Raw genomic sequence first — 21,619 nt, 5'->3', positions numbered from 1 at the left:
ATTTTTCTTGAATATATAAATATATATTATATACAATATTCAGTATTGTAATTTTATTATAAATTACATACTATTATTATATAGTATAAACATAATATATAATAATATAAGTATATGTATGTATATTTATTAAAAGTTATTCCCTCTTTCCACTTCTCTCTCTTAAGAATTGGGAAAGTAGGGAGTTACCAATATTAATGCCAAAATAAGGGCTACAAAACTATTTTAAAGCAGGTAAAAGAAGAGATGGAGGAAGTAGAGATAAGCAAAAGTTTCAAAATTACTGTGTAGTATATAATATATATTTAAATTAAGCAATATGAAATTGAGATTTTTTGGTTTTATGTTTTATTATTTTCTTTTATTGTAGTCTATATATTTGAAAATGTTCTTTTTTGTTGTTGTTGTTGAGTTCAGAACATATTTTTAAGAACCACAATATCAATATTAGTAATTTTATAATTGTTTTAGAATCTTTGATTTTCATGTCTAAGGAAATAAACATCTAGTGAACATTCAAAACACTGAAAGAAACTAAGTTTCTGATTTCAAACAAAATAACATTCATAAGTGGAATTTGGGAGGTGGGGAAACCAACTGTAAGAATTTTCTAGTTTGGAATATAAACTTTTCCCTTTCTCCATTCACCAATATTTTCATGGTGATTTATTGGATTGCACCAGCTGGTGAGTAATTTTGTCAGATAGTTTTCAAAATTTAGTTCTTGCAGCTTAATTTCCTTCAAGTTTTTGCCAACATTACTATGGATACTAAGGTGAAAATATTCTCAGCTCTTGTTTAAATTTAATTCCCATTCATCATATTAACTCAGGTTCATAGAAAAACCTATTTTTCTGCAGATTATTTACTAGAATCTGCCCTTAGTTTATTTTTTAAGTGATTATTTGGCTTACCAAATTAAGTAAATCTGCAATTTATAAAAACTTAGCTATCTGTTGTTTTAAAAAATTATAGGTTTGTATTTCTCTAATATCTATATCTTACAATAAGAATCAAAGAAAACTACCCCATGATTATGCCATGAAGCAATATTATTATGGCCTCAGAGGCTTCTAGAGTTAAAATGTAACGTGCTGTTGTCTCCAGAAGCTGCCCATTGCTCTCTGGGAGGAGATCTGCTGTGTCAACTCAAATCTCTCAGACAGATTCTTCTTCCTGTAGTGAACCGTTGTCTCCAGACAGTTGCCGTTAATTCTCGTCCAGAGAAGTGATTTCCCTTCCTGCAGAGAGCCGCCTCAAGTCTGGTCTAGAGCAGAGACTGACTTTTCCTCCTGAGCTGCCCTCTTTATCCTCCCAGAGAATGGGCGTGGGATAATGCAAGGGCTTCTGGGAAAAATTACTTCAATCAATGAACTTGCTCCTCCTAAGCATACAAGCTCTTCCCCAGAAATTCACAAGTAAAACTCCCAGTAAAGGCCAGAACTAGAGAATTATCAAGTACTGACTTAGCACTTAGTAGGAACCTAACACTAAAAGAAAGAAGGAGCCTCAGAATTCATTTAGTCCAAATCTCTCATTTTACAAATAATAAGATAGAAGCTTAAGGAATTAAAATGACTTCCCCTAGATCACACAGATGTAAATATCATAAGTGGTATTTGAGCCCAGGTTTTCTGACTCTTGACTTAGTAACACACTGCGGCTCATTGCCTTTCAATGGTAAAGACACATGTACTTTAATCCTTACATTTCCTAAAATCTAACTTTTATAAAAGATCCATATGACTCTATTAGTCTATATTTTTATGATATTTCAGAAAATGCATTTATAGAGGTCTTATCCCACTGGTGGCCAAGATAAAGAAATAGCAGGTTCATTATATTCCTGTTATCATGCATATTCAGAGATCTTTACAATTAGACAACAACTCAAAAAAGTAGTAGAGTGAATTTGGAAGTGCTGGTGTGATTGCATCCACAAAAAGGGCATGCAGTTAATGATGACATTAAATATATGAATAAGATATAAGAACACTAAATGAAAATCAAGTGTCCTGCAAGCTCAAAATTATACTGGTGTCATTCTGCTGAAGTGTTGAGGTATAAAGAATTATGGGATTCTGGAACATAAGAGAAAACACCGTGGCTGCCAGCCTACATAGAGCAGTAAATAAATGGAGACTCCTCACCAAGCTAATGCATAATGTATTGACTTAAACTAAAAATAATGAAAAGCCAGATTCTTGCAATGCCATGAAACTGCAGTAGAAGTCAAGTAACTTAAATTATTTCTAGAGCCTAAAATGTCTAATTGGTAATCCCAAGCTTAAATCTTCTAACTACTCAGAAATAGTTGTGTGTTTTCATCATATGTTCAGTGACTTGTTTTCATGAATATGCTGTAGGCCTAAAACTTGAACAATTGAGAGAAGCATTTCAAATCTCAGGATTCTTAGCTTTTCTTGAGAATATATTATTAGATTCCTTCATTAAACTAAAGTTTCTTTTTTCTCCAAGAGGTATTATTCACTCTTTCTTTCTTTCCTTCGTTCATCCACTATTCAAGGGGGAAAAAAAAGATTACTTGATATTCTCCCACCTCTATCTTCTTCTCCCTAATCATTTCCCTAGGCTGCTCAGATTGTTTTCTATCTATGTCTCTGCCTTTCAACATTATTCTTTTCTGTATGTGTATATTCCTATGTGTGTATATATATATATATATATATATATACACACACACACACACACACACACACACACACACACACACACATATATATATATATATATATACACACACACATACATATACAACACACACACATATACACACACACCCTTGATATGTTAGAAATGTGTGTGGAATGTTTGCACTGAACACATAATTTCTGGCAGTGAATTTTACCCTTGGAACTTAGAGGAAGTTATATACTATATTATTGCAAAACTACCTAGAATACATCAATGACATACACAGAACACATCAGTGGACTTCAAAACCATGATTTTTAGTATATAAAAATGTGATATATTTCTTACAAAAATAACTAGCATAATATATGTGATTTCTTCTGTATAGGAAACTTTTAGATGAAGAAAAATTTCTATCAATCAGTTCAGCACCAGTGACTCCTTCAAAGTCACAGGTAGGACTTCCCCCAGGTCTCCCTGTGTTTTTTACATATACAGAACCAAAATATATTTATATTCTGAGATTTGGACTCTATTTTTGCCAACTTCATCTTTGCATGACCTCAGTTAAGTCAGTTAGCCAATCTGTTCTATAGGTAAAATTACAAAACTAGGTAATTATAATTTTTTCCTTATATTTTCAGAGAGAGTAACATATATATATATATACATACATATATACATATATATACATACATATATTTGTATATATATACATACATATATAAATTTACATATGTTTTATTTACAAGAAAAACAATGTTAGTTTTGCATATGTTCTCTAAAAGTAGGAAATAGTCATAATGCATTAAATCATAGAATTTACTCTTGGAAAGGAAATAAGTGATGATTTAGTACATATTCTATTCAATGAACTCTAAGCACTTTGAGAGAGAACTTTTTTTGTTGGTTTGTAAAATAAAATGCCTGCCTGGTGCTTTGTTAATGCTTATTAAATGTTTTTAGATTGATTCATGTAGGAAACATTTATAGTAATTATATAGATGATCATCTCGCCTTAGTCTTAGTGCCAATGAACTTAATAACCTCAATGACAGGACACTCACTTTCTAAGAGAGTTCATTCCCATTTGTTAAATGTATTAAAGATTTTCCCCTTTTATTGAGTTTAAATCTAGTTTCCTATAATTTGCCATTGATATTGGTTCTTCCCTAAAGTGCCAGATACAATAAGCCTAATTCCTCTTCCACTTGGAAAACCATATTTTTGAAGTGTTATTAAATATCCTCATAAGGATTTTCTATTTCAAGTTAAACATATCCCATTCTTTCAATAGTGTGTAGTTTCACTCTATCCCCACTATCCACAGACCTCCCAGTCTATTCATCTATTATGAACTGGGCTAGACAAAATACTTACTGTAACTTTTTTTCTGGATTTCGCCATTAGAATTCAGTCTGGTATATTTTCTAGATTTGTTTCAAGGAGTTTGTGGAGAAGAGCTCACTGTACTGCTTCTCATCACTTTATCAGTTTGGATCCCCCTCTCTCTTCTATATCTGAATAGTATAATTCATTCATTGCAACATACCATCATTGCATTTGCTATTGCCAGTCTCTCCTAATTCCCAGGGCTTCAGAGTCATCTCTGGCAATTATTAATAGCAATCTTCATCTCTGGCAATTATTAATAGCAATCTTACCTCTTCTTGAGGCCTTCAGAAATCCTCTAGCTGCTATCTCATATGGACGCAGTTTGAGTACAACAAAGCACCCAAGAGTTTTAGCAGATAAGCTTAGACTTTATTCACCTCATTCTATGATCTCCTGCACTCTCTTAGTCTCTCTTCCCAAGGCCAAGCTCCAGGTGAAAAGGGATGTAGAAGGGTCAAGCTCCTCTTCCAATGAGCTTATATCAGGTACATAAGGTCATAGGCATAAGCCAATAAGAGATACTTCCCATTTCTGACACAATTTCAGAGTGTTTAGGATTCCTGCCTTGGCTGAAGGTCCCACCCATGAAGGAAGTCCCTATATACTCATAACTCATCACGTCCAGGGACCTCCAGGCCATGGGTCTGCTTTACATCCTAACTGTGCTTGCCTGGACTCTCTAATGGACCCTTACAATTGATGATCTGAAAAGGGTAGAATACTGCAAGTCTATATGTCTCTAGCTCTGGATATTTAGTTCCCTATTCCTATGAATAATGAATGGATCCCATGAAGTGGGTACATGATTCAAATTCACATTTTATATTTCCATTGGGCTGGAACTTGTTACCAAAATTTCCACATATTATAGCATTGAATAATGTGATCACTTCATGATATTCATTATTTGCATCATTCCTAGGCTTTTCATAATGCAGCAAATGATACCAGCTGTTTTGACTGCCACATGACAATTATCATATAGTCTATTAATGCCATCAGATTTTTTACATACATAGCCACTTCTTCACCATCTTTCTATTTTTGGTGGCAATAAAGTTACTTTTGAACATAAGCATTATATTATAAAGAACATTAGAAAATGAGTAAGGAGGGTAGAACCAAGATGGTGGAGAAAAGCCATGAAGTTGCCTGAGTTCTTCCCAGTTTCCCTCAAAAATAATACTAAATCAAGCCTCTAAACAGATTATGGAGTGAGAGGACCACAAAAATTTGGAGTTAAACAATTTTCCAGAAACAGGATCAGAAAAATAATGTTTCAGCTGACATAAAGTTGTTTTTTTTTTAAAGCAGACGTCATAATCTTGATTTCAGGTAAAGCAAAAGGGAAAAAGAGAGAAATTAAAAGAATATAGAAAGGAAACTATATCTTACTACAAAGCATATGAAAAGACAATTTTCAGATGATGACATTTAAGCCATCTACAGTCACATGAAAACAATGCTCTAAATCACTATTGACAAGAGAAATGCAAATAAAACAGCTCCAGGGTAAAACTTTACACCTCTTAGGTTGGCTAGGATGACAGGAAAAAATAGTGATAAATGTTGGAGGGGGTGTGGAAAAAATCCTAAGAAGTCTAGTGAATAAGGAATACTTATTAAACATTTTAAAGTGTATTAAATTGGCAAGTTTATACAATTCTTCTATAAAATCTAATTAGCTGACATATTACAAAGCTATTTTAGTTCACACAAAATGGGTGAAGGGAAAGATATCTTCACCTTTCCATATTTATTCACCTACAAGAATAAATGATATCACTATGAATATTTTCTTTCTACTATGTAAAGGTGGTAAAGATTTAATAGGGAATATATGTCTGGAAACTTTGAATAAGTAAATATATAGGACAAAGTGAAATTAGCATAATCCATAGACTTTCAAAATTTAGAGGGAACCATGACTTACTATCTGTCAATCTCATAAAATCCAATTTCATAAACATTTATTATTGAATATTTGCAAGAAAAGGAAGAAAGTCAGATGACCTTTTTTTGAGTAGAAAAGAAATGACTACTTCTTTATTTTGGGAAAAAGCCAAATTAATCTGTAATGTTCTTATTTGTTTTTTTGGAGGTCTCTGGACCTTTCAGTTCAGTAATCACCACAAGAATGACCAGGTGTTAGAGTCCAAATTCTTTATTATCTCCTTCACAATCTTGTTTCCTTGCCTGGGGCCTGAGCTAGCTTTCTTTCTTTCTTTTTCTTTTCTTTATTTTTTTTCAAAGTTTAAATAGTTTTTATTTACCAGATATATGCATGGGTAATTTTACAACATTGACAATTGCCAAATCTTTTATTCTAATTTTTCCCCTCCTTCTCCTCTCCCCCACCCCCCACCATGGCAGGTTGACCAATACATGTTAAATATGTTAAAGTATAAATTAAATACAATATATTTATACATGTCCAAACAGTTGTTTTGCTGTAAAAAAAGAATCAGACTTTGAAATAGTGTACAATTTAGCCTGTGAAGGAAATCAAAAATGTAGGCGGACAAAAACAGAGATACTGGGAATTCCATGTAGTGGTTCATAATTCTTTCGTTGGGTGTAGCTGGTTCAGTTCCTTAATGCTCTATTGGAACTGATTTGGTTCATCTCATTGTTGAAGATGGCCTCATCCATCAGAATTGATCATCATATAGTATTGCTGTTGAAGTATACAACGCTGAGCTAGCTTTCTTAAAGGCCTTCTGGAGTCTTGGTTTCAGTGGAAAAGTGCAGGAGGGCAGGCCAGCCACTACAAGGCTGATGAAGATGGAATGATTCTCTCTGAGTCCAAGGCCTTATGCTTCAGCCTCCAGCTACCACAAAGGTGAACAATGGAATGAATGTGAATCTAGGTCCCTTCCCAGTCTGGCCCTTCTGAGTCTCTCTCCAAACCCTTCTGAGTCTGTCTCTGGCTTTGACAGACCTTGGTCTCAGTGGGGGAAGTGCAGGAGGCCAGGCCAGCCACAAAGCTGTGAGCTGAAGTGAATGAATCTGGCTCTGAGTTTGAGTTCCAGCTTATATGCTCTACACTGAGTATAAACCAATTGTTATTTCACTAATGAAACCATTATTTGTTGTAAGATTAAATCAGTCATATTGAACTTAAGAACTATTAATGACCATGCTAAACAAGATAACCATTGTATCATTAATTCCACTGAATTAACACCTTATAAGAACCTTTGTTTTAAGTACAGAGTTCTGGTCCATAACATTAATCTTCCTAAAGCACTACCAAATATCTAATTGGGATCAAATAATTTTAATCAGGATTAGAGACTTTTAAAAAATACACATGAAGACAGCTATACATACCTAGACTTCATTTTCAATCAAAATATACTAAAGTATGGTTTTAAGACCTCAAATATATAACTTATGTGAACTTAGTGGAATAGTAGGGAACAAATATTCAGGATCTAGCTCATTTCCCTGTCAAACACTTTATTGGGCCAATCTGTAACAACAGCAAACTATATCTTTACTATCAAAATATTCTAAATATAACTAACTTGAACCTGGAATGGGTTTCTCCTCTCATTGGTGGGGAATGAGGGAGTCAACATGTATATAGCATTTAACGTAAAAAGGATTAACTAGAGGAAATATAAAAACTTGTATGTAAGATATTTTCCCGTCAGAAACGATTGTTACATGGGCACTTCAGGATAAAATGAGATTTTGCTACACAATTGTAATCTGCAAAGAATATGTTTATTAAAAAGTAGTCCAAGAGTTGGAGCTTTTTCATTTATTTGAACATTTTATTTCATTTCATAAGTTTAAGAAAAAATGTGAAGACATAGAAGTGCCTGTGAAATCCAATTCAATCCAAAAGGAGAACACATTGTTTATATGTTTGTGTAACTCACTAGATATAAAAGTGAGAAGGGAAGGAACTCCAAAAGAGAGGGTATAATAGGGAAAATAATATATTGTTCTTAACATTCATCTAGAGATTTCACTCCCTTCCTTTTCCTATATTAAATTTTAAGTAAATCATCTTGGGAGTTTTTCTGTAACAAATTAATCTAGTAACTCAGTTTATTAAGAATGGACAGCAGAATATATTTCACTCCACCTAAAATTTTTTGAAAAGTTGAATTAGGCCAGAACTACTGAGAAAATGCAAATCTATTCATTTGCTATTCAGATTCCTTTGGTACTTTTGTGAAATGCAAAGTCCTATTGTAAAGAAAAAATGAATTTATCAGATTTATGAGAAAAACTCAAAAAGCTTCTTGGGCATGAAATAGCTTTTTAAAATGTCATTTTTGAAGAGTAATGTACAAACAAATCATAAACACATTATATTTCACTTGAACTATATTCAGGCTTCAAATTAAAAGGAAGGATGCTTAGAAAAGTATGCTTTAGTTTTCTACAAAACCCAACTATTAAAATGTGTATGTTTGTGTTTAGAAACCAAGAATTGAAAACTTAGATTCCTTTCCCTATCATTAAAACACACAAATACCGCATAACCACTATAGAGTTTGCTTTTTACCATTTCATTTTTCATTAAAATATAGTCAAGTCTTTTTCAAAGACAATGCTTAATAATTAATGCTGTCTACATGTTGATCCCCTCATTCCCCACCAATGAGAGAAGAAACCCATTCCAGGTTCAAGTTGGGTTTTTAGATTATTGTAATAGTAAAGATATAGATTGCTGTTGTTACAGATTGGCCCAAGTGACATGTACTATTGTAACAATTATTTTTGGAATTTAGAAACTGTGGTTGATGAGAGGATTTAGGGTAGATGGCACAGTAACTTGGTAAATTTCGAGCTCTCCTGATTTCTTTAACAAATAGAACAAATTTGCACCTCAGGGTAAACACAGACTAGTGAAAAATAAAGAAGACTTGGAGCAGAACATGAGTTATACTGATAGAACTTAACAAAATCTGAAGAAAGACCCCAATCTTGGATTAACCTGTCTGAAGTTCGGACATCTCTAGGCTAGTTGGTTGTCTTTAGAGTCTCAACAGGATTCATGGAAACTTTCATCTCCTGGACTATTTATTGAGTTGGAGTCTGAGTCTGGCAAGATAGAGTGAACCTCAGCTTATTGGGAATGCCAGGCTCAGCTGTGCTGCTAAGAGATAATCCTAAGTAGAAGGAACCAGTACCTGTTGAACGCAGAAGCAATAGGGCAGGGGCACTGCTGGCTATGGGCACTTGTAGGAGGGTGGAGCTCTTGGTTTGGGATTCCTGGTCAGAATGGAGTGCTGAAAGAAAGCTTGAGGCACCATCCCCCCATCTCACAATTAGAGGTGCTTACACTAATTTTTTTGGGGGGTGAATAGAAAAAAATACACCAATCGCCACTTTAAAAATATTCTTTGCGAAAAACACATAGGAAAATTATAGCCAAATTTCAAACCCCCCAGATTAAAGAGAAAAATTTGCAAGAAACAAGAAAAAAAATCAATTAAAAATGTTAGAGCTATAATTAGAATTGTACAGGATTTATCAGCAGCTACAATTAAAGACTGCAGGTTTAAAAATCATATCTATAGACAAGTAAAAGAACTAAGCCTGTGGCCAAAAATATCATATCCAGAAAAATTATCTATAATTTTGAATGAGAAAAAGGACATTCAATGAACTTTTAGATTTACAGACTTTCTGTCAACCAGACTTGAACTTAACAGAAAATTTAACATATACAAGGCAATATCAAAGAGAAATTTTAAGGAACTCAACATGTATAAACTATTTAAACATGAACAAATTGTTCAAACATGTTAAATGGTAAATGTATACTTTATATTTCAGATTTACATCAACAATAGAGTAAGCTCAAAAGAAAGATTAGCAGAGTGAAGGTAAAAATAGTAATTATGTTATACAAATGAGGTACAGAAGAAGAATAGACACAGAGGCATTAGAGGGGGGAGTAAGGCTCATAGTTCTGAAAACCTACTCATATTGGGAATAGGTTCAATAGGCAACACCACTTATATACCATAACAGGCATAATACTCTCCACAATCTATAAAAAAATAAGTGGGGAACAATAGATGTATGTGGAAGCAAAGAGTGAGGCAAAAAGACAAGGAAAGGGATTCTGGGTGGAGGGAGTTAAAAATAGTAGGCCAAGTTATGGAGCAGAACTACTGGGCTTATACCTCAAAGAAATACTAAAGAAGGGAAAGGGACCTGTATGTGCCAAAATGTTTGTGGCAGCCCTTTTTGTAGTGGCTAGAAACTGGAAAATGAATCAATGTACATCAATTGGAGAATGGATGGGTAAATTATGGTATATGAATGTTATGGAATATTATTGTTCTGTAAGAAATGACTAGTAGGATGAATACAGAGAGGATTGGAGAGACTTACATGAACTGAAGCTGAGTGAAATGAGTAGAACCAGGAGATCATTATACACTTCAACAATGATAGTGTATGAAGATGTATTCTGATGGAAGTGGATATCTTCAACATAGAGAAGATCTAATTCAGTTCCAATTGATAGACAGAATCAGCTACACGCAGAGAAGGAACACTCGGAAATGAGTATAAACTTTTTGCACTATTGTCTTTCTTCCCAGGTTACTTTTACCTTCTGAATCCAATTTTCCCATGCAACAAGAAATTTGGTTCTGCACACATATATTGTATCTAGGATATACTATAACACATTTAACATGTATGGGATTGACTGTCATCTAAGGGAGGGGGTAGAGGGAAGGAGGGGAAAATTTGGAACAGAAGTGAGTACAAGGGATAATGTAAAAAAATTACCCATGCATATGTACTGTCAAAAATTATAAGTATAGAATTAATAAAAAAATAAAAAAACAAGTTATGGAGCAGAATTTAATAAAAGAATCAGGAGGAATAGTAAAGATGTGTGTATGTGGGCTATGTACGTGTGTGTATGTGGGCTATGTACGTGTGTGTATGTGTATATCTACATATATGCATGTATCTATCTATATCTATCTATCTATCTATCTATCTATACACACATAAATATATCTTTTATTAAATGTAGCTTGCTTAGGAGTGGTGGGGGATGAAAGGGGGATGTGTGTGTCTATGTGCATGTGTATATGTATCTATCTATATCTACATAAGTTTATATAAATATATCCTTTCTTAACTATAGCCTGTTTAGGGGTAAGGTAGATGAAAGGGGGGGAAGGAATAAAGTAAAAAAGGTACACAGCAGAGAACAAAAAATATTTTACAAGGAAGCAAAGAAAAGACAGACACTCATGAATATGACTTCTATTAATATATATGTGTATATAGAAAGTATGTGTATATAAAATATAAATATAAATATATATATAAATATATATATAAATATATATATATATATATATATATATATATATATATATATATATATATATATATATATATATATATATATATATATATATATACACTTTCTTAATTTGGTATTTGTTTTTATGTATTTTGAATTCTTCCTGAACTTCTGGTGGGCACATGACTATGTTCTCTTTTGTTTTATATTGCCTTTTCTGTTTTTGTTTTTGCTTATTCTGTTTCTTCAAATAAATTTGGAAAAAGAAAAGAAACTGTGGCTAACATTGTTAGGCTCTTTAAGTTTAGCAAACAAATCATTATACCATAAACACATTAGTATTTTTATTTTCATGTTTTGAAACTTAGATATAAATCTGTGGATCTTTTTTTAAAGGTTTGGGCTACAAATTGGTGCATTGTGGACACTTCCTGCAAAGCCAGCCTTGACTGAAGTACAGTTCACCTTGTGGGGATGGGGAAAGCCTCAGCAGCTAGCCAGGAAGCCCAACTCTCACTGTATTTCTTCTCGATGGGCCGATAGCTCAACTATGCCAGCTAGAAGGGCGTCTGGGCCCTCTGCTGCTTGTCCGACCCTAACATCCGTCTGGTCTTTGTTCATCTGAGAATAAACGCAGAAACGAAGTCAATCTTCATGTCTACCTGCTGGCAGGGAGAGAAAAAGAGGGTGCAGGGAAATGGCCGCTCCGGCATCCTCAGTCCTATTGAAGGTTGCATCAATGGGCCACCTGGGGAATCGCTGCTGGGTCCTGGGAAGGGGATGCCTCTACACATCCCTTATATGTGCTCTGCTCTTTGTGCTTTGCTTTGGGCGGGGGAGAGGGAGGAACACCATATTAAATGCATGTTATCAAATGTAATTATTGTGCCTTCATAAGAATCCCTAAGACAAAACTCTATTTTAATGTTTGGAATATTTTAATAATCTAAGACTTAGGCTGAAGCCCATGTTTTAAATATATTTTCTCATTGACCATGAAACGACACAGTCCTTATAGAATCAAAATGTTGCAACATAAAGGATAGACTAACATATATTACAAATGAAAACTTATGTTAAAGGATAATTTAAAAGGCTTCATCAAGGACATTTGTGTCCCTTAAAGAAGGAAAGACAATCATGTGGTAAAAGTAAGGAATACAAATGAATAGCTAAGAATATCATCTTGATATACTAAAATACTCAGAAGCAGGAAAAAATTATATACACTAACAGCAAGATTGTGTAATAATCAACTATGACAGACTTGGCTCTTCTCAGTTAAATAGTGATCCAAGACAAATCCAACAGACTTGTGATAGAAAATGCTATCCACAGTCAGGGAAAGTGATTGAAACATACTATTTTAACCTTGCTTGTTTTTTCTTTTTTTCTTTCTTGTGGTTTTTCCCTTTTGTTTTGATTTATCTTTCACAACATGACTAATATGAAAAGATGTTTAAAATGATTGTACTACATAACCTATCAGATTGCTTACAGTGTTGGGAAAATGGGAAGGAAGCAAGAAAGGGAGAAAAAATTTGAACTCATTATCTTACAAATGTGAATATTTAAAACAATCTTATATCTAATTGGAAAAATAGTCCTATTAAGTAAACAAGAAACAAAAAATGCTCAGGGAGGTTATTGCTACCATGTTGGAGGATGGACATAAGAAAAAAAGGAAAGAGTACAAAATATACAAGATGAAAGGTTAAAAGATGGGATACAATCAACACTAATCTTAGGATATGATGGTTCCAACAAAACAGTAAACTATATGCTATTTTATAAAATAGAAGACAATAAAAAAGCAAACTTTTTTCATCATTTGTCATTAGCCATTTAGTCTGAAGCCTAAATAATTTATTTAATGCTTTGGATTTGTACTTTAATAACTTTTATGAAGTAATCATTTTAGATTATTTAAAGGATTAAAAAATAAACAGTTCAAAATATTTTCTCTCTTTTTTTAAATCAATGGACTTTCCTCAAATCAGATTCAGCAATCATACTTCTAACTCAACTTCTAAGAGAAAAAATGATATGTCAAATTTTATAAAAGAAAAATTAAAAGATTTACCCCAGAAATTTCTAGAATTTCTTTCCTTCCATCACAAGAAATATATTCTTTTGGCTTTGGTAATAGAATTCCCTTCATTTCTTTATTTTTAAATGTGACTGATAGGATATTCTAGAACACCATTCATTTAAACTATGAATAAAACCAAATATTTATCATTAGCATCTATGTACAAAAAACTGTTTTAGACACTGCAGATACTAAAAATACTGAAAGAACACCACTTCAGAGCTTATTTTCTGTTGAAGGCTAAATTTAAGCAAATAAGAGAAAAGAGTAGTGACAATTGAAAGGTATGACCATCTTGTATCTTTTAAAACAAGGAAAGTCTTCTATATTTTGTCTTTCTTTGTTAGTAATTTAAAATCTTGATTTTTTTGTCTAATCAAATAGAGATGGAGAACTTTGTCATATCATTTAATACAATATCAATTACACCCGCCCCTTCTAATTTTTAAACTACAAATCATGAGATATATTTCAGCAATGATCCTACTTGCTAACCTTGCAATCATTTTAAAAACTGTCCTCTAATTCAGGTTTATCAAACTTTTCCCATTTGAGACCCCTTTATGCCAAAGAAATTTTCACATGAACTTAGATATACAAAATAGGTAGGCAAATCAAACATTTACTAATAACATCATAATTTCATGATCCCCACATTCAGTTATGAGAAGCATCCCTACAAAAGCTTTCTATAATAAGGCCCCAGAATAGGACTGCTGTAAGGGCCAGACGAAGGCCAAATAGAATAGAAATATGTTTTCATGTCATACTTACATTTTTAGTGACATTTAATAATAATGACATAATGACATCTGATAAAAGGCAAATGAGATTGTTGGAAATGATGTCTGCAATTAATAGCAACAAGAGCAACAACAAGATATATAATATAATTCTGTAACTCTCAGTATTCAGTTTACAGAAGATAAGAAGCTGAGTATAGAAATTTATGCGATAATAATAATAATAATAACTTAACATTTGTATAGCACTTTAAGCTTTGATAATAACTTACAAATATTATCTTAATTTCAAGTGTACACTTTTATGAAGATCATTTGAGAGATGAGAAGACAGACAGAGGTTAAATGAATAATTTACTGAGAGTCTTACAACTAGCAATTATCTGAAGCTAAATTTGAATACAGAGGTTTTAGGACATTACTCAATCCACTGTGCCATATACCTGTGTTTATTTTGATGGAATATTCTGTACTGAGGAGAAAAAAAGTTGTATATGTAGCACCAAAACTGCTTAGCTATTGAATTTAATTACACAAATAAAGCAACAATAAAGTCCGTGCCCTTTGACCTAGAAATTAAACTAATAGGTATATTTGTCATTGTCAAATAGGAAATAGTTGTCATTGACAAATAAAAAAGTCCCACATAAAGTAAAATATTTATGGCAACTCTTTTCATAATAGTGAAGGACGTGAAAATCTGTGGATACCTACAGATTGAAAGATGGCTAAATAACTATGCTACATGAATATAATGGTCTATGATATTGCTATAAGAAATGATGAATGCAGCACAAAGAAGGTTGGAAGGACCAACAAACATGCATATTGAAGTAAACAGAATCAAGAAGATGATAAATGGAAATCACAAAACAATTTAAACTGAATGTTGCAAAAATATAGAGACCAATGTTAGTCACAAAGAAGAGATAAGAAAAACACATTCCCTAATTCTTTTGAAGAAATGTCTGTGTTATGCATGTGTGTAAATGTCTCTGTGTATCTTGGGAATCTATAAATCTGGAACAATGCATAATACATCAGATTATTTTGCTATGTTGACCAGTTTTGCTAACTTTTTTCCCTTTTCTAACTCTTTAAAAAATTCTTTGTGTTAAACCATGGTTTTCTGGAAGGAGTAAAAGGAGAAATCCAGGGGGATAAAAACAAAAACCAATCAAGCTATCTATTTTTAAAATATTCAACTGCTGAATCAGGTTGATTGAAAGTTATATATGCATAAATAGACTTTTAAAACTGTAATTCCCAACAATCTTCCTTCTCCAGAATGTACAACTAAGTTTTCATCCTCCATGATGATTTCATTGACTTTTGACTATGACTTTTCTTTTCACCAGAATTATACTACTGTGTCTGTCATTTAATTTTCTCTAGTAATACATATAGGCTTTTTAAATATCTTTTGAAGATTATCCTAATGCAATCATTAAAAAAAATTCTAATTTCTAATCTGAACAAGACTTACAATAAAGCAAGCAGATGACTTAATTAGCCAGTCCACAGTTCCAATATTCTCCAAGAAAAGCAGCAGAGATCCATTGAACAATCAGAAGATACTTCTATAATTTCATTGAGAATTTTAAAACAGGTAACTCAACACAAGTGAGGTTTTGCAAACATTGAGATTTCAGGAAAATTGAATAAAAGACTGCATTGTGATTTAGTGTTACTCTAGCTATCAACCATTTGCAGCAATTGTCATATTGTACTGTTTTTTTTGTTTTATTTTGTTTTGTTTTTTTGATGCATGCTGTTATTAGGTTGTAAGTTCTTATTTCTTATTGAGGTAACTACTTCAATTTAACTTACTCATAGATGCTTAATTGCATTCTTTTCCAAGTATATTGAAAACTGCTGTAATTCTCAGTAATTATTCTATGCTAAACTATGGTAGACTAATCAGTACTCCAAATTGGATATTCTATTCCTTTCTAACTAACCTATTTAAATTGCTAATGCATTCTGGGAATGTCCATTCTCTAACTACTTGCTTATTTGCACAGCAAATGCTGCAAAAAAACTCAAAGAGAAATGAAAACTTAACTGGAAGGTAGTTTTAATCTAAAATTTTCTCATTTAACAACTTTTTTACAGGAAAAATTATGGATGATTACATAAAGAATAGATCTTAAAGCAAAATATAAATTATGAACACCTTTGACCCTACTGTACAAATCCTATGCATGAACAAATAAAACACTTTTAGTAGAATAAAAGTCATTTGATAGAATAGGTTCAGCAGAACATGATTTCTACTTAAATTAATTAACAGAGAAGATTTAGATTCCTTCTTCTCTTAACAATTACTCCCTATATATCACCTCAGGTTTCAGAGTAATTTAGGATAGTTTCATTTAACACATTTCATAGTTATTTAATGTGGTATCTCCTATAGACATCCCAAAAGCAAGTTAACAAAAACATGTTAACCAATAGATTATACCATAGCAAGGAAATATATTTGGAGAGCTTTATGAAATATGAATGAATTGTTTTTTTTCTTTTTACATGTTGTATAGCTGTTAGTCATGGAATACTATACTCTATGGGGAATTAGAATTGATAATCACACAAATGTCAGTAAAGAGGTGTATGATAAATATGAGCATTTATCATTATATTATAAGACAGATATTTATGGAAGAGAAGTGACATCATAAATATCACTAAAGAAAACATGAACTGGAACATGAATAACCACATGGTAAGAACAAAGGGAAAGTAATGGAAAGTCTAACTTTTCAGTGGCATTTATAAGAATGCCACTTATAACATTATAAGATGTTTAAAGAAAGCAGAGAAGGTAATCATAGATCTATTTGACTATTTGAGTATGTGAAGATATTATTGTCACTAAGGTATAAGTTTTCAGTCACCTTTTCAAGAGTCTAATGGGATCATAATTATCAAACTATACTCAGAACCAATGGCATACAATTTAAGACATTTACCTGTGGCTAGGAGTATAATTTATAGCTCTTGACTATTACTTTATAAAAGCTAAATGACCCATAACTTTGGCTTTTCTAAAAATGTTGTAAGCAAGTGGGCAAAAATTCCAAATAAGATTAAGGTACTCATATAAAACTTTAGCTGATCTCATGATCAATGTTGGCCTAAAATTATCTGAAGTTTATGTCTGCCCCAAACTTATATACTTATAGTTACCTGGAATTAAAAGTTAAAATAAGATGTGCTGAGGATTTTGTTTTCTTTAAAGTATAATGTGCTCAATATAATAGAGATGGACCCTTTCATAGAATTAATGACTAAGAGTAAGATTTTGATTTAAAGCATTTTGATATAATATAATATAATAATAATATAATATAATATAATATAATATAATATAATATAATATAATATAATATAATATAATATAATATAATATAATATGATATAATATAATGTAATGCTATCATTTGTGGAAGGTGCATGCCAAATAGCTCCCCTAATGACATGATATCTATATAAGACAGTCTTATAGAACTGGAAATGATCTTGAAGAACATCTGTTCCAGTTTTGAAAATTTGGAAATGGAAGCAAAAGAAAAGGTAACTAACTTCCCCAAAGTTACATCAACCAACAATTAACATTTACTGGTGACAAGAACTATTGTAGGTTCAAAGGATATAAAAACAAAATCAAGAACTTAGGTTTGTGTGCCATCTCTGACACATGCTGTATAACTGTGCATAAGTCACCTAACTTTCAATGCTCCAGGAAATTCTCTCAGAATATAAATTGCAAAATAGTTGCTGACTTGCATTAGAGAGTGGGTTTTCCCACTGGGAGTTCCTTATAATGATAAAATGACAGATCCAGATTCTCTTCCTTTCTTATTAAAAAAAAAATCCTAGCTGTGTGATTCTGGGCAAGTCACTTAACTCCAATTGCCTCATCAAAAAAAGAAAAAAAAAAAAGGCAGGGGGTAGGAACGGTAGGTGGATATTTTCTGTTCCTGAATAGATAAGGAGGAAAGAATTTATATTGACCACAGAAATATTTAATTTAGAGACTTAATACAATATTTTGTATTACAATATATTGTTATGATGAGTTTCAAACTAGACCAGAGTCTTTGTAGGGACTTTTAAAGATGTTTTGAAATAATATTTTGAAGCAAGTAAGTCACATTACATCAATTCTTTATTCTGAAAATTCATTTCTATGTCTTCAAACCCTATTCATATGATTCAATAAAGATAATACAAACATTAGAATTTGGGCTAAAGCAATAAGTATTATTTTTTAATAAGGGTGACATTCTTCAGATGAAAAATAAATACTGAAATGATGAAAGGTAACAAGGATGCAGTGGAAGCTAGAAAATCCAATGGGATCTCACATCTCATTAAAAGAATTATAGTGACCAGAGCAAAAGAGTTTCTACAATATGCAAATGTGGTCAGAGAATATATGGCATGTCATATAAAGGTGTACCTGGAAATATAAAGACATATATAAAGGTCATCTGCCCAAAATAAAGAATCTTGGGATTTATGTAAGAAGACAATATATACATGAAGAACTTGGACTATGAAATCAACTAAAAGGAATTCACACATATTGATCGTGTATGACATATACATATCCTCTTCCTGGCTTCCATCATTTCAAAGAATATTGGCTTTACCAAAAATTGCATTGTGACACCAACTCAAATTTGTTGTAGTTCTTGAGGCTAGAATGTAATTTTCCAATTTTCTACAGGCTGCCTAACCTTCCTGTTAAAAACAATATCCAAATCTATAAACACATAATATATGATGCTCAACATAGCTCTATTGTTCTTCCACAGTATGATTCTGCTGTATTGAAAGGAGTCTATTTTCTGTCTCCTGAGACTGACAAATGTTTTCTTGCCTCCTTTTCTTTACACACAAAATTCTCTATACCTTAAATGTTTGTTCTTCCCAATTTTGACTATTGATATTCTTTAAGGACAAGCTTCAATTATTACTTCCTCTATTAATTTCCAAGTAGCGTAAGGATATGTTGACAAAATACAATAACCAAGATTAAGGATTTACAAAGAATATCTGAAAGCTTTGTTGTTGTAATGGTTCAGGGGAAAGTCTTTTATTTTATACTTAGTAAGCTATTTTCATTGGCTTTATGGAACTGATTATGCTAAAACTTACTCTCTTCTAAAAGCTCTTGATTCTATGAGTCCATGGTAACACTTTAAAACACTGTCATACATAACAAAAGTACAATTCCTTTTGCAATTAGTGAGCTAGTAGTGATCCTTCTCTTCTTGCTGAACATTTTCCTGGTGCCTCTTTTTTAGGAAATTATAATATTATTAGATATAATGCACTTACTTTTTGATATGTCTTATCCTCCATCTTGGTTTTGAAAATATTGAAAGATACATATTATGGCTTATGCCTCCCTCATTGCCCAGGACAATTCACCACAAACATGAAGTTTTTAATATTTTTTGTTGAATGACTAAATGATAAAAGACAATTTGTGCATTTGAAGTTCTCAAATACTTTTTTGGATGAAAGTTACTGCATTGTTCTCCTATCAACTCTAGCTGGGTTCAGAAAAAAAATAATTAAGACTGATAACTAACAAAATTATTTGAATACAACCAGTATGCCATTCCAAGCTGTATAATGTGATTATAAAAATAAAACAATACATAAACAAATCTCTGAATAAAGAGAAAGGATAGAAAATTCAGGGAATTTCTGTGAGTTTTTGGTACATTTATCTCCCCCAAGAATACATATAGGAAAACATCTATGAGGAGAGGTAATATCTGGTCCAAGATCAAAAACAAACATATCTTTCCAATCTAATTGTTTCATGAGTTTTTTTCCTAATCTTCTGCTAGCAGCTGACTTTCATTATTTATCTCTCATTAACATTTTTTTTTACTGTGGCAACAAACAAACAAACAAAAAAGCACCATCTATGACTTTTCCTTACCTTTACATCCTCGACATTCATCCTTGTTCCTTCTTTGCCAACAAAGATGTCATCAATGTCCACGAGGATATATCTGTCCAATGACAATGTGAACTTCTTCCCTGACAGGAAAGAGATGGCGTCTATGAAGATGAGCTTGTGCAACCAAAAGTTCAAATTATTTCCAAAAAGGACACGCTGAATCCCATCATGAAGCCCCAAGTCCTGAATCACTGTTGCATATACATTAGTGCTAGATAAGGGAACTTCAAAGGATTTTGAAGTCTGTAACTCTGTTAAGAGAACAGGTTGGTAGGTTGAATGATTGAATTGGAAAATAGTCCAGTCTTCACCAGGCAGTGGGCCTTTCTCAAATTTTGGTGCTTTGGTAATATGCAACAAAGGAGATTGAGGGTTTATAAAGCAATCTTTTAGGGCTATGTTGTTATAAAGGTTCAAGGGAAAACCTTTTAACTTTGTACTTGGTAAACTATTCTCATTAGCTTTATGAAAACCAATTATGCTAACACTGTACTCCACACAATATTTTTCCAAAAGCTCTCGATTCCATGAGTCCATGGTAACATATTTCAAAACATTTTCATAGATAACCAAAGTATATTTTCCTTTGCCATTGTCAGTAAGAGGAGGTATGTCTCCTTTGCCTGGAGCAATGACCATATGATACTGAAATCGACTGGACTCCAAGATGGCTATGATATCTTGACCAAGCTGAGAGTATTGGCTTTCCACAAATAAGAGAACAGTTGGGTCTGTCTTTGATGTATCAATAGGTTTGACAGTCTTCAACTCCATTGACCGGTACGGTAGAAGTTTGAAGTCAACACATTCTGCCCCTGCAGTGGTTTCAATAAGTGTAATCTCTTGTTTGTAGCCCGTGTAGAGAAAATAAGCAAAAATGACAATGCTTACCAAGCAGAAGGTAGCTAAGAGAAGGATCAATGTTCGAAAGCTTCTTCGAACCTTCACAACAAGATTCATTTTTAAATTAAAAATTATTTTTAAATTTCTTTTGAATAGTATCTCCTAAAGTGTCTTAGTGAATAGAAGATAATATAGTGCAAATACCACTCTGCAGGAGTTCATGTGACCATTTCAAGACATGTAAGAAAGAAGTGTCACAAAACAGTTAAAACTGGAAGTCCACCGACCTTGAGACACAAATTTGAAATAAGCTTCTTCAAATACAGCTAAGACCAAGGACTGATGTGAAAGCCTCTATACATTATCTACAAGAGAGAAAAAAAAGTAAATAAAATACATATATGCATTTGTTAAATCTATGTGTGTAAAGATGTATGGGTGCTTAATTGGAATCATAGATAACATTTACAAACTGTTTCAATGTTTGCCATGTATTTTACAAACATCACATTTTATCCTCAAAAGTCTGAGAACACAGAGATTAAATGATTTGCTGAATGTCATGAACTAGTATTATCTGAGGTCATATGTAAACTCAGATA

General features: G+C 32.4%; 1 protein-coding gene across 6 annotated transcripts in view; it reads right to left on the bottom strand.

Moving 5' to 3' along the window:
• Positions 1-21,619, bottom strand: part of NDST4 (N-deacetylase and N-sulfotransferase 4) — a 390,250-nt gene that overhangs the window by 310,885 nt on the left and 57,746 nt on the right. For all 6 annotated transcript variants that reach the window (XR_012483096.1, XR_012483095.1, XM_074272775.1 and 3 more), the window contains exon 2: positions 20,154-21,382. Coding sequence is in view for 4 of the 6 variants with exons in the window: in XM_074272775.1 (XP_074128876.1) it covers positions 20,154-21,134 (981 nt within the window). In the remaining 2 variants the exon portion in view is untranslated. The remainder of the gene's footprint in view (positions 1-20,153; positions 21,383-21,619) is intronic.

The sequence above is a fragment of the Sminthopsis crassicaudata genome, chromosome 6, assembly GCF_048593235.1.
Source record: "Sminthopsis crassicaudata isolate SCR6 chromosome 6, ASM4859323v1, whole genome shotgun sequence".
Classification (NCBI taxonomy): Eukaryota; Metazoa; Chordata; class Mammalia; order Dasyuromorphia; family Dasyuridae; genus Sminthopsis; species Sminthopsis crassicaudata.
The sequence above is the reverse complement of the archived record's forward strand: the minus strand, read 5'-3'. Positions and strand labels throughout refer to the sequence as shown.